At 35.1% G+C, this 14,410-nt stretch overlaps 1 protein-coding gene across 1 annotated transcript in view; it reads right to left on the bottom strand.

The window, feature by feature from the left end:
- The window catches only part of ARHGAP32 (Rho GTPase activating protein 32), a 176,173-nt gene extending 162,247 nt beyond the window's left edge, over positions 1 to 13,926 (bottom strand). Inside the window, exons 1-4 of the mRNA XM_045283644.1 lie at positions 13,816 to 13,926; positions 4,639 to 4,730; positions 3,481 to 3,522; positions 3,055 to 3,139 (exon numbers count right to left, since the gene is read on the bottom strand). Coding sequence (XP_045139579.1) covers positions 3,055 to 3,139; positions 3,481 to 3,522; positions 4,639 to 4,730; positions 13,816 to 13,920 — 324 coding nt within the window. The 5' untranslated portion in view covers positions 13,921 to 13,926. The remainder of the gene's footprint in view (positions 1 to 3,054; positions 3,140 to 3,480; positions 3,523 to 4,638; positions 4,731 to 13,815) is intronic.
- Between the last annotated feature and the right edge of the window lie 484 nt (positions 13,927 to 14,410).

Genomic DNA, 14,410 nt, shown 5'->3' with positions numbered 1-14,410 from the left:
GGATTCCCTGTGTTTCCAGTTGCTATCTGTACCAATGTACATCCTCTGGTCTAGCCAGATTTGTGAGGTAGAATTGGGATCATGATAGTGGGGGGGAGGAAGCATTTACGAACTAGAGGGAAGTTAATATGTTTCATCATTGCTACCCTGCACCCTGACTGGCTCATCTTCTCCAGTGAGCCTTCTGTAAGGGGATATCCAATTGCCTAAAGATGGACTGAAGCAGTTTTTAATGGCACAATTTAGTGATGGAAACCAGTTTCTCTCCTGATGGTATCTGACTTTGGCTGAACCCAACCAGGGAAGACAAGAAAACCTAGAAGGCAAGATATGTCGGCCTCCGAAGACATAGAAGAGAGAGCAGCACAAAACTAGATGGAGGATGTACACAATAACTAACCAAAAAGGAAAACACTAGGGTGCAGTAGCAAATACCCCTGAAGCTCAAAGAGGCAGTAGTACTTTCCCAAGGTGAAAAGTTTTCTTAAAGGCAAAAAAGAAATCAGAATCTCTATCTCCAAACTAAGGCCACCTTACCATTAACATTATATAAAATGTTACTCTGAATTTATGTCCATCATATAAATGTCAAAACCTTAAATTGATTTTGTAATTGATTTTATATCTTTTGCATCCTACTTACTTTCATAATGGGCACTAAAACTTTTTGCAGTGTTTACAGCTTCCAAAATAATTCATTCTATGTTTTAAAGATAAAAATAAAAACAAAAAAACTAGAAAATAATTTTCCAAATGACAGTGTGAACCAAATTATTCAAACAAGAAAGTCAAAATACTTAACAAATGAAAACCATATATCTGCTTCCTAATTAGCTTACTGAGCTAAGAAATTCGACATGAAATGTAATATCAAGACTATAATATAAAAGAAAGATAATATCCTTTATGTGATGGCACAGTAGGCAATCATTATTAATCTCAATTAATGTTTTTTTAATTTTACATCTCAATTAATATTTTAAACAATTTTACATTTTGCTGAAGTAAAATATTCTGCATTTTCATAAATCCTGTAGATTGAATCATCTAACTCGTTTACAAAAAGTTGCATACTGTGACATACTATCAATTACATCTAGTACATCTCTTAAGTTTATTTTTCCAGATAGCAACTTAGGATAACTGGCATTGGAGAACGTCTCTATGTTAAAATATAGATATACATGAATCTGACCGATTCAACTTCTTAATCATGTTCTCAAGTGTAAAGATCAGGATTTTTTTCTATTAGCCTATTTTAAAAGCAAAGAGTGCAAAGACTTACACTTGTATTTATGTAAGAAGTTATATTCTTAACATACCTATGATATAGCATATAAAAAAGTTTTTTCATATTTTTTACATTCACTTGCCAATTTTTTATACTAAGGACACATTATTTAATTTGATGCCAAAAAGAATGTAGTTTCTGTACTTATATGAGTGCAAAGGAATAGAAAAACCAAGACAGCTTGAAGATGAATCGGTGGTATCACTTTACAAAACTCATAGTAATTAAAACTCATAGTAATTAAAACAGGGCAGTATTATCAAGGTTATAAAATTTGACCGATGTAACAAAGTAGGAGTTCCAACATGAAGCCATGCACCCATAGAAATGACACATAACAAAGCTGGAGGAAGAGGCTGACTCATTTGTTGGACTCACAAATGTTAAGCTATTAAAATAGTCCCTCAAATCACTGAAGCAACCACAAGGACACTGCTTAGTACAGGAGGAATAAGGCCCTCCCAGCTCCAGTATTGTGGTGAGCATATATTCTGACTGGTCAGTGCCATAACACACCAGGGGGAAAATATTTTAATATTCAACTGAGGATGGCACAGGGCCGTGCAGTTGTGCTTTGGGTCAAAACCAACTCTCTGGCACCTAACATCTATTCTCACCATATATAAATACCATCAAACCCAGGTAACCCAAATGTGAAGAACAAAACTCCGAAGCTATTAAAATAAAAGGGAAAGTCTTCACAACCACAAAATAACGTAAGTATGAAAGAAAGAAACAATAAATCATAATGCTTCTACACAGTACTCTAAAAACCAAACCAAACTCAGTGTCATGGAGTCAACTCTGACTCGTGGTAACTCTATAGGGCAGGGTAGAACTGCCCCTGTGGTTTGCTGAGACTGCAACTCCGATGGGAGTACAAAGTCTCACGTTTCTCCCACAGAGCAACTGATGGTTTCAAACTGCTGAAGTTCAGGTTAGTAGCCCACCACGTAAGCCACTATGTCACCAGGGCTCCTCTTGTACATACACACAACTGCATAAATAAATAAAATCAGCATGTACAAAATAAAATATGCTTGTATATGACAAGTAGCATGAAAATGATGAAAAAACATGCCATAATATGGGAGAAGGTTCTTCAACTTGCATGCCAACACTTGCATAAAAATAAAAAGAACTAGATATGGCATCATAGAACTAAATAACATCCAGAAAATACAGAGAATTATCATAAATTAATAAGAGCAAATAAAGCAAACCTGATCTGGAGATTTTAAAAACTGGAAGCTCAAATTGCCAATAAAAATTTTAAAAGATGCTCAACTCAACACATTAGAAAACAGAAGTATGCAAATTAGAACATAATGAGAGATGATCCTATCCTAGTCAGATTTGTTAAAGTCGACAGAAAGTTGACAGAGATGTGGAACTTCACTTCTCATTTACTATTTGTGAGAGTGTCCATACATAAATCACAGTAAGTCAGACCTCTTGGTTCGGATTTACTCATCATTACTATGACACAACACCAAGTCAGGGAGCAAGTCGACTACTCCTTGCCATAAACACAGACAAAATCTGTCAAGAAATCTTGATAGAAATTCTAAGATTAACATCGGTTCTATCATCTTGTTTCCATTGAAATGGGGATCCGTTTTCAGGCATCAAGTATTGGTCAAATGAAAAGATCAAAAGTTTTTACCCCATCCAAAGAGATTACCAATAGAAAAAACTGCATTCGTGTCACCTGTCAGTTTTACATATCTTAATTCTGGATGTACAAAATATTACTAATATACCTGTATGCTGCCGAATTCAACATTCTCATAGTGGAAATGTGCACATTCAGCCATCTTCGGAAAGTGACCTTTGGTGAAGGGTAACCTGGAGTTCATGAAAATAAGTCAGTAAAAAGATACTGGGATGGTCAAATGACTAAACCTAAAGGAAAAATATGGATTTCAAAAGCTCATGCAAGCAAAAATATTAAATAAGCCCATGCACATGAAAACACATAATTCACACGAATCCAAAGATACACTGAAACATATATAAATGATATTAGGTGTACAGGTCATTTTTTAAAAAGCATCTCTATATTCTCCTAAACTTGACCCAACATAATGCCTATGGACAAAGCTTTACTTGTGAATGTTATGGAAACTGAAAAGCAGCTTCCAGTCAGATGTAGCATTGCCACCTCAAAATACAAAAGTGGACTTTACCTGTGAATGTTGTCACAGCCCATCAGTCCTGGATTGTTGGATCTGGGTGCAGAATGAACATTTTTATCCTTATATTTTCCTACTTAGAAATGAATGATAACTAACCATCTATAAAATCAAACCAGCTGCCTCTTAGAATCAATTCTGATTTATGGCAACCCCAAATGTGTCAGTAGAACATGCTCTACAACAGGGTATACAAAAGACAGATTTTTCAGAGGTACAACACCAGGCCTTTCTTTAGAAATACCCCTAGGTGAATCTGAATGTTGACCAAGTGCATTAAACATATACACCACCCAAAGGAATCCTATCTAATCCTCTAGTAAGTTAAAAGAGAGATTTAAAACAGATCTTTTTAGATCTTTCACTTAAGAGATAACTATTGGTATCCAGTTCAGACTTCTAAAAGGCAAACACTGAGACAATGAAATCTCACAACTCAAACAACAAAAAACTGCTTGCATTGAAGATAATAAGGAAGACAAACTTAGATCATTCCAGTTAAACAATGTTAACAGATAGTAACATTAATTGTTTTAAGAATAAAAATGAAGAATATTTTTTTACCAATAAACAGTCTGCAAACCTATTCTACTTCTTGCTGAGTCACAGTTAAGAGTTGAATCATAATCAAATGTACGGACATTAGGAGTCTCTGCAGTAAAGAATCTAAGTAAAATTTTAAAAAAACTAAAGAACTGGTTTTCATTTAAAATGAAATTCATTTAAAATCCACTGTAAAATCCACCATGGCTGTCAAGTTTATTCCAACTCTTAGCATTCCTCCAGGACTGAGCAGAACTAACTACCCCTAGTATGTCCAAGGCAGCAGGTGATCTGTTGCACGGCTAACCACCAGCCCATCACAGTTCAAAACAACCAGTCTCTCTGAGGGCGAGAGATGAGCCTTTCTACTCCCATAAAGAGGTAAAAAACCATCTTGGAAAACCACAGGGGCATTTCTATGCTGATCTACAGCATTGCTATGGGTCAGAATCAACTCAATGGAAATGAGTTTGGTTGGTTTAAAATCTTTACAGAAGCAGCTATCTGGCACAGTGTGGCCAAGGGGTTTGAACCACTGATCTTTCAGACAGCAGTTGTACTCTGAATCATTGTGTCATCAAGGCTCCATCTGTAAAATTAACTACTTACTTTTTCACATGTTTCACCTTCATACTGGCTGTACTGCCACATGTCTTAAGAGTAAGGTCTCCAGGAATCTCTGGAACATCTGCTCCTCTTGCCTTAAAGAAATATAATAAAGAGAAAGGGTTTATGACTATTCCTCTAGTACTAATTTTAAATATATAGTGAATTTCAATGATTCTGCTGATTTTCCACCAAGACGAATGCATCTTGATTTAATAATCTCTTCAAAATATTATCATTGAAGTCGGTTTACGTTTTATTTTGGGGTTTTTTGGGGGGGGCAGGTAGGAGACCATCTAATTTACACATTTAACTGTACTAAATCTAAGGAAGTTTTCTCTGAATATTAGGATGTTCATGCTCTTATAATCAAATTTCAACGTCAACTGTCATGTCCTCTGGGAGTTGTTGGAATAAAAAAATCTTGGTTACAATGATTAATAAAGGTTAAAATGGTAAGATAAATGTATTAGGTGATCACAACATGCATTTCTCACTCAAAAATCTAAAAATGATACATATGTAATACTTCCAACTTACTCCTTAGATTGCCAAAGTTTCCATAGTGGTGAATTTTCAACTTTACTGGCATATTCAACTGCATCATTAAAAAAAGAAGAAGAAGAAACCCTGAAAATCAAAAGGTTCTTAACACTTGTGGCCAATGAGAAAATAAGTAAATGCTACATTACCTATGATTTATTTATAGCCTATGGTTTATTTGTAACCTGTGATTGCTAACAGAAAAATCTGAGCTAAATTATTATTGGAAATACCATGTGATTCAATAGGGGAAAATGATATGGGATAAAATGGGTTCTTTCTTTTTATACTTTACTTTTACTGTTGTTGAGAATATACAGAGCAGAATATAAACCAATTCAACAGGTTTTACATGTATAAATTGGTAACGATGATTACTCTGAGTTGTGCAATTATCCTCCTTTTTCAAGTTGCTCCTCCTCCATACACTTAATTTCTGTCCCCTAAATTTCCTATCTAATATTTCAAGTTGTAGTCAATTTTATTCCATAATGAAAGATCTTAAAGAAGCAAAGTTCTCAAGGCAGACATTCTTTACTATTTCTGCTAACTATTGGTTGGTTTTAAGATGACTTTAGTAGATATTTTTAGTTTAAGAGCTTTAAGCACTATCTCAGAACAATAGGTACAGGGGCTCCCTTCATGACTCCAAAGTCTTCGCATGGTGGGGTGCCTAGGGGAGTTTATCTCTAGAGAGAGAGAAGTGCACATGTATGCACGCTTTAGATAAAGGATAATTTAGATAAATGTTAAAAACAAACAAACAAACAAACATGATTCTTCAAAAATATAAACTAACAAAGTACAAACATGTAAGAATTAATCCTCCCTATGGGAGAAGAGGAGATGGGAAAAAGGAGGGGGTGGGGGGAACCAACCCAGGGTCAAGAGAACAACAAATGAACTAAAATCAATGGTAGGAAGGTCATAGGACGCCTAGTGGAGCTCAATCAAGGGCAATGTGGCAGCGAGGAATTATTAAACCTGAATGAAGGCTGAACACGATGGTGGGACAAGATGGAAGTAAAAAGGAAATAGAGGAAAGAACCAGGAGGCAAAGGACATTCATAGAGGTCTAAATACAGGTATTACATATGTAAATATACATATAATGAGAGGGGAATAGAACTATGTACTCATATCTATATGTTAAGATTACAGATGGGCATTGGGTTTCAACTCAAGTACCCCCTTAATACAAGAACACTTAGTTCTACAAATCTGGCATCCTGTGATGCTCACCTGCCCAGCACAATCACTTAAGAAAAAATAGGTGCATAAGCAAATGTGGTGAAAAAAGCTGATGGTACCCAGCTATCAAAAGATATAGCGTCTGGGGTCTTAAAGGCTTGAAGATAAACAAGCAGCCAACTAGCTGAGAAGCAACAAAGCCCACAAGGAAGCACACCAGCCTGTGTAATCATTAGGTGTCCATGGGCTCAGGTTATCAGGCATCTAAGACCCAGAGCAAAATCATACCCAATGTCCATGGAGGCATGATGTGGAGAACCAATGCCCATCTGTAGACAACTGGACATCCCCTCACAGAGTGGTCACAAGGAAGAGATGAGCTAGTCAGGGTGTAGGATAGCACCAATGAAACACACAACTTTCTTCTAGTTCTTTGCTGCTTCCTTTACCCTAATCTCATGACCTCAATTCTACCTTACAAATCGGATTAGACCAGAGTGTGCATACTGCTACAGATAAGAGCCCACAACACAAAGAATCCAGGATAAATAAACCCCTCAGGGTCAACAAGGAGAGTAGAGATACCAGGAGGATTTGGGGAGGGGGTGCGGGGGAGTCGATCACAAGGATCAACCCCCTCTCAGGGGGACAAATAATGGAAACGTTTGTGAGGGGACACGGAGGACGACATAAGATATGGAAAAAACAATCTATAACTTATCAAGGGTTCATGATGGAGGGAGGACGGGGGTGGGAGGGAAAAGAAATGGGGAGTTATTATCAGGGGCTCAAGTGGGAAGAGAATGCTTTGAAAATGGTGATGGCGGCATATGTGCAAATGTGCTTGACACATTGGAGGAATGTATGGATTGTGATGAGATGTAAGAGCCCCCAATAAAAATATTTTTAAAATAAAGAAAGAATCCTCCCAGCAGTTTGAATTCACCATTCACTTTGCAAGAGAACGTAAGATATGGAAGTTTACATTCATAAAGAATAGCAGCCTTGGAACCCTTCTGAGGCAATTCTACTTTTTTTCTATAGAGTTACTCTGAGTCAGAATTGACGCAGCAACACTGGGTTATTGACCTTTTTGGAGTGGGTGGGAATAACAAGAGGGCATCACTGGACTCAATTTTAGCATTTGAATTGTTTATTTTTATGATCCATCCTTAGAAATATTTTATTCCTTCCTAGAGGTATATCAAAGAAAAAAGAATCTATCTTCTTTGGTAATGGCTAGAATTTATTCTATCTTGTAATTATAATATGGACCCATTGTACAATTTTATAAATATAAGATAGGACCTTAGTTTTATTTCCATAATTCTAGGCATTATTTCATCATTGATTAATAATTCTCAACAGTGATAAAATGTTTTTTATCTTTTAAATATCTTTTAAAGAAATAAAGAATCATTTACAACAGAGTTGGCAAACTTTCTCTTGAAGAGTCAATGGTAAATATTGCAGGCTTGTGAGACATTCAGCTCTGTCAATACTAAACTCTGCTGATGTGACATAAAAGCAGCCAGCCATACCAGATATGATTATACTTACAAAAGCAGGAGGCCAGAAAGTTGAATGTTGCTTACTTCTCTTTTTAGGTGTGTGTGGGGTGGGTGTGTGTGTGTGTGTGTGTTAATGCTTGTTTTGGGGTTTATAAATCAGTCATGAAATGTATTTGGGAGTTTAGATTTGAGACTACTTATTACATGGTGATATTTCTTCTGACACCAAATATTTTACTTTTCTTTTTAAAAACCCACTTTTCTAATAATATTTTGTGGTTTCAAGAAAGCTTACACAGAAAGGTAGGTTCTCATTTAATAATTACTACACATATTGTTCAGAGGCATTAGCTACCTTTTTCATATCTTAGCATTCTCATTATTTCCCTCTAGATATTTCACTTTCAGTACTCTAGTTTCCCTGTTCTTTTATTCATCTTTGCTGTTGACCATTTGACCTCATACAGATGACTTTCTAAAAGTTTGTAGTTCTCATTGGTACTATTCTTCATTTTATGAGCCGATGTGTTTTTTAAATAGTATCCTCAAAGGCTAGTTTCACTCTTGGGTTACAAATGTCACTTACCTACAACTCCATAAAGCCCATTCTGTTAAAACTGAGGAAAAGAAAATAGTTAGAAATAACAAAAATGCTGCTACTTTGTGGTGTCAAAACATTATCATTATTACTTTATCATTATATTAAAAGATATTTACTGTATGTGGAAATGTTTCCTTAATGCTTCTTCAGTATAGAAAGGTATTCTACAAACTCTACTTTAAAGATAAAGAATTAACTGATTCACATACAAACAATATATAACTGTTCCAAATTAGGTATAAATGCAACTAAATTTTGGGTGTGGAACAGCATCTGGTCACCAATCTGGGAACTGACTGTAACTCTGGGACAGTGCTCTAGTCTCCACACGCCCTTAAATCTGGACTTTTTAAACATTTGTGTTCTGTTCCATATGTTTCTCCTCTTATAGGATTGCTAAGTGTAGTGGCTAGTAGCTGAGCACCACTTAGTTCTTCCAGTCTCAGGGTACATAAAGCCACGGTTCATGTAGTCTTGTAGCGGGGTTTCTCCTCTGAATTTCTTTCTTTCTTTCTCTCATGATCTGGCAGAGTTGTATTTTACATTACTGACCCCTAACTAGCTTTTAAGAACCCTGACACTACTCATCAAAGTAGGATACAGAACAAAAACTTTGTAAACTGTATTATGCCAAATGACTGAGTTGTCCCACCTCACCCAAATTGTCGTCCTAAAACTTCAAACTGAGGAATCCATTTCCACAAGACATTCCACTATGTCTAAGAAAGAACAGTTAACTTTTCCCCCTATATGTTTTATAATATTTATGTCCAAGTGCAGCAGGGAATGTAAAAAAGTTCAAGCAAAAAAAAGGAATAAAAGATATTGGATTTTTATATGAAATTTTTGAAGCCCACTTATATGTTTACACACACCTATATGCACACATGGAATATGTGATATGTATGACTACACATACACATACATACACACAAACACACAAAACACAGACACACATATGCATACCTACGTACATATGTAACCACTATGTATTTTTGGCTGTTGTTGAAAAATAATATATTTTGTAGTATTTACCAAAAGCATTTTTTGTGAGTGTTCTTTTTAGCACACATCATTTACCTGTATAAACTTCACCGACATACAGTGTTACCATCCCACCACCAAAAATAAAAAGTGGCTACTAAGGAGTTAGTGTGCCTCTCCACACCTACTCCTCCCTAGTAACAAGCAATGAAGATTAGTTTTTGAGTGAATATATGTTTTTGTCTTTCTATAAAAGAGGGATCATTAATATTTCTCCTTTTGTGATTATTTTATTTACTCAGTATGCCCTCCAGACGTATTCATGTTGTCAGATGTCAAGCAGTACTGAAGGGCAAGATTATTCCCATAGTTGTATAATATCATGTATATATCAGATTTTGCTTATTCATTCATGTATTGATAGAAATTATAATTGATTTGTTATAAATATACATTATTTATGTAGTGAGGCAGATTATAAATAGAAGAAAGGTAGAAGGATAAAAGAATCACAAGTGTGGAAGACATTTAATTGATAAAATTTCTATAAGGGGAATAACAGCCTAGTAGCAGAGTACTCTGTAGGACTATTCTTCTAAATGCATGCTTGAAGTACTTGCATATTTCCTAAGTTTTAAAATTGGAGGGAGGGACCTGTACAACAGTTCCCATCAGCGAAAGTAACTACTAGGTCCCCTAAAGCTTTAAATAGAAAATGCCGTTTTCCTCTCAGTTATTAACAAAAAATATATTTAACCAGCAATTCAATAGTTATAACACTTTTAGGATATTACAGGTTGTTACAGAACAAAACATTTTCAAACCTTTTGACCTACAGAATTAGGAAATTCATATCCAGGTTTAACCTAGATAAACCTAGAAATTCAATAGTTTAACATATCCTCGCTTTCAGTAGTATATTAATTATGTTCAATATTTAACACTGGACTTTTGTGAGAGATAAAATTTCCACAATATTTTGCCAAAACAGGATGTATAGTGGGGTAGGGTGGTAGGCTACTCTTTCCTAGACAAGGCACATGTACCAAAAGGCTACCATCGCCCATTCTTCCATCCCACAATGGTAGGGCCAGCAAAATGTGGCTTTCAGGTATAAAGGTGAGTAGTGGGGCACGTCTCCTCTAAAAATTTGAGGTTGAGCACGTGAGTTGGTCTGAGGGACTGGTGCAGAAGTTTATCAAGGCCTTTATAGCAGCATCTAATCACCTCAATTGATTGCGTCTGGCAAATTTCAACATCTTTTCATAATATAAACATTGGACAAATTAAAAACTGAAATTTTTCAAACATGATGAAAGTTATCTATGAAAAACCATCATACATTCAGGAGTAAGAGACTGAAAGCTTTTCCTCTAAGATCAGGACCAAGACAAAAAGGCCCAATTTCACCAGTTCCATTCAGCATAGTACTAGATGTTCTAGCCAAAATAACTAAACAAGAAAAAGGACACAAAGTCATCTATATCTGGAAAGATCCACCTGGTGGCACAATGGGTTAAGCACTGTGAACTAACTGCAAGGTCAGCAAATCAAACCCACAAGCAACTCTTTAGGAGAAAGATGAGGTTGTCTGCTTCTGTAAAGATTTACAGTCTTGGAGCAATTATTGGGCCTATAGGGTCAGTATGAGTTGGTATCAACTCAATGGCAGTATAAGTTTTGTTTGCTATTAGAAAGGAATATGTAATATTATCTTCGTCTACAAATGACATGATCTTATATGCAGACACATTCACAAAGGGTGAATAAACAAATTAAAAATGTTTCAGGATACATTTATTATACAAGAATATTCTATGTCTATATACCCCAAAAATGGGCAAAAAAAGAAATAAATTAAGAAAACACTCCAATTTATAATAGCACAAAAAGAATAAAGTCCTTGGAATAAATTTTTTTAAAACATCTACACTTAACACTACAAAATATGCTAGAAGGAATTAAAAGAGAATAAATGAAAATGCTTATGTTCTTAGAAGACTTAATATATTGCTAAGCTTAATACTGTTAAACAATATACATATTCAATGCAATTCTTAAACAAAATTCCAAAGGAGTTTTTAATAGAGGAAAATCTATCCTAAATTCATATGGAATCTTAAGGAACTTTGAAAAGCCACCAATAAGAGGAAAGAAGAACAAAGTGGTAGAACTCACACTTCACCATCTCGAAACATATCAAAGTTAAGGAACCAAAACTATGTGTAACTAGCATAAAAATGGTCATATACATCAATGGTTTAGAGAAGCCTTGAATATATTGTCAACTGATTGTCAGCAAGGGTGCCAAAAGCAAGGGCAAGACTGAGAGCAGTTCTTTCAATAAATGGAGCTGAGAAAACTAGATACTGACATGAAAAATATAAACTTTGAACCTTAACCTTATACAATATATGAAAATAAACTCAACATGGATCAATGACCTAAGATGAAGAGCTAAAATTATAAAACTAATAGAAGAAAACACAGCAGAAAAATCTTCATTACCTTGGATTTAGCAATGGACTCTTAAGATATGGTACCAAAAGTACAGACAATAAAACACAATATAGAATTTAATAAGAAGACAACTCACAGTGAGATGAAATTATTTTCAAATCATTTTAACCAATAAGAACTTAATAGAGAGTATATAAAGAACTCTTACACTTCAACAAAGAAAATTCAAACAAACAATCTAATTTTTAAATGTGCAAAGCTTTGAACAGACATTTCTCTAAAGAAGATATATATAAATAACCGATAAGTACCTGAAAAGATGCCCAAATTTATTAGGTATTTGTGAAAGGCAAAAACCCAAAGCTACAATGAGATACTACTTCAAAGCTGCTACCATGACTTTGTTTGTTTGCATTTGTCTGGTTTTTTTAAGGAAAATAACAGGTGTCAATGCAAACCCAAAGGTGAAGAAACTGATTGATATAAATGCAAAATGGTAGTCACTATGGAAAACAGTTTAGAAGTTCTTTTAGAACTACCCTTTTATCTAGTAATTCCACTTGTAGGTATAAACTACAAAGAATTGAAAGCAGAGACTCAAAACACATTTGTACACCAATGGTCATTGTATCCATCAATATTCACAAGAGCCAGAAGATGAAAATAATCCAATTGCCCATCAATAGATGGACTAACAAAATATGAGGAAATAATACACATCCATAAAAAGACAACCCTAATGGCATAGTGGATTGTGTGTTAAGCTGCCAACCTCAAGGTCAGCAGGTTGAAACCACCAGCTGCTCTGAGGGAGAAAGATGAAACTTTATACTCGTGTAAAAACTTACAGTCTCGGAAACACAGAGGTACTCTACTCTGTCCCCATAGGGTCACTGTGAGTCAGAAGCGACTCCACGGCAGTGAGGCAGATAAAAAGGAATGGAGTTATGATACATACTATAAGCAGATACAGCTTGAAAACATTATGCTAAATGAAATAGCTTATATGAAAGATTTAAATAAGCAACTTCGTAGAGACAGAAGTAGTGAACACGTGTTAGCAAGGGCTGAGAAGTAATGATTTTGAGCATCTTTAATGTGTTTATTAGCCATGTGTTACCTTCTGTAGAGAAATATCTATTCAACACTTTGCCTATTTTTCATTATGTTGTCTTTTTGTTGTTTAAAATTATAAGCTAAATCATGTCACTTCTTGATTGAAAATCCTCTAATAATCCCCATGTAACTTGGCATAAACAGTCAAAATTGTTATCAAAGTACTTTAAGAATCTACATGTTATGCTCGCCATTCACCCAAATCATTTCTCAGACCTCTTCCCCCAGTTTACTCAATTTCTGGAATACTGTACTATTTGTGTTTCCTATCATTTACTTTTGTATCCCATGCCACAGCCTTTGAATGTATTCATCCCTTGCCTAGAAGGATCTATTTCCAGATAAATACACTCCCTAAAAATACACTTTTAGGTCTTTGCTCAAATGCCATCTCTGCACAAAGGGCAAGTGTGACCACAGTATGTAACTAGCAATTACCATTTCATACCTATCCCACCAATCTCTATCCCTGTGGCTCTGTACCAACTTTCTACAATATCAAGTACCATTGGACATACTTTCAATTATTTACTTGTCCCTCATATCCTATAAAAAGATAAGCCCCATGAAGGCAGAATATTTCTGTTTTATTGAGAAGACTCTACACATAGTGTCTAGATTACAGTATGTGATCAATAAATATTTCCTGAATAAATGAACAACATAACAATAAACATTAGTTGTTTTTCTGTGAGTAATGCTTCCTCAGTTACTTTTCATTATGCAAGTACAAATATATGCTTAAAGGTATATTTTACAAGAGAAACAATTTACCATTGCACTAAGTGTTTCTTCCCAATCAGGCCGCTCTCGAGGGTGAACGTTCCTATGTAGCTCTGGAGCAAAATCATCCTCTTCAGAATGGACTGAGGACTTCATCTTCCTAGAGAGCAAAACATGAGAGACTGATAAAAATTTTAACTTCTAAAAAAGCATTCTAATAACCACAAATCAAAGAACACAAAAAGTATATCTGATTTGAAGTTTAGTCAAAAGAGCTTAAGTGACTAGTATTATTTCTGCATTTCTATTTTCACTTTTAAGGATTTTTCCTAGTTACCCAACACCTGCTTTTATTCTAGGAGGTATAAAAGGTTTACAACCTATAAGGCCCACAGTAAAGTGCCTATTTTAGAAGGGCTGATTTTTATCTCTTCAAACACAATTTGAGCCTTGAAAAAATATACAGCAGCAATTATTTAATCCTGCTTCATTTAGATACCTGTGCTAAGCAATAGTTGAAAAGTCCAGAAAGAAGAAGAGATGTGGGATTTCTAGTTTCAACCTATGGAATACAGTATATCAAACTAGACCACTGGATTAGAGAATCTATAAACGTTAGACAAGTTCTAACAAAAGCCATGCCTTT

This window comes from Echinops telfairi, unplaced genomic scaffold, assembly GCF_000313985.2.
Source record: "Echinops telfairi isolate 266 unplaced genomic scaffold, ASM31398v2 ScPeMD7_7465;HRSCAF=8503, whole genome shotgun sequence".
NCBI classification, from domain to species: domain Eukaryota; kingdom Metazoa; phylum Chordata; class Mammalia; order Afrosoricida; family Tenrecidae; genus Echinops; species Echinops telfairi.
Note: the sequence above shows the minus strand (reverse complement) of the source record. Positions and strands in the feature narration are given on the sequence as shown.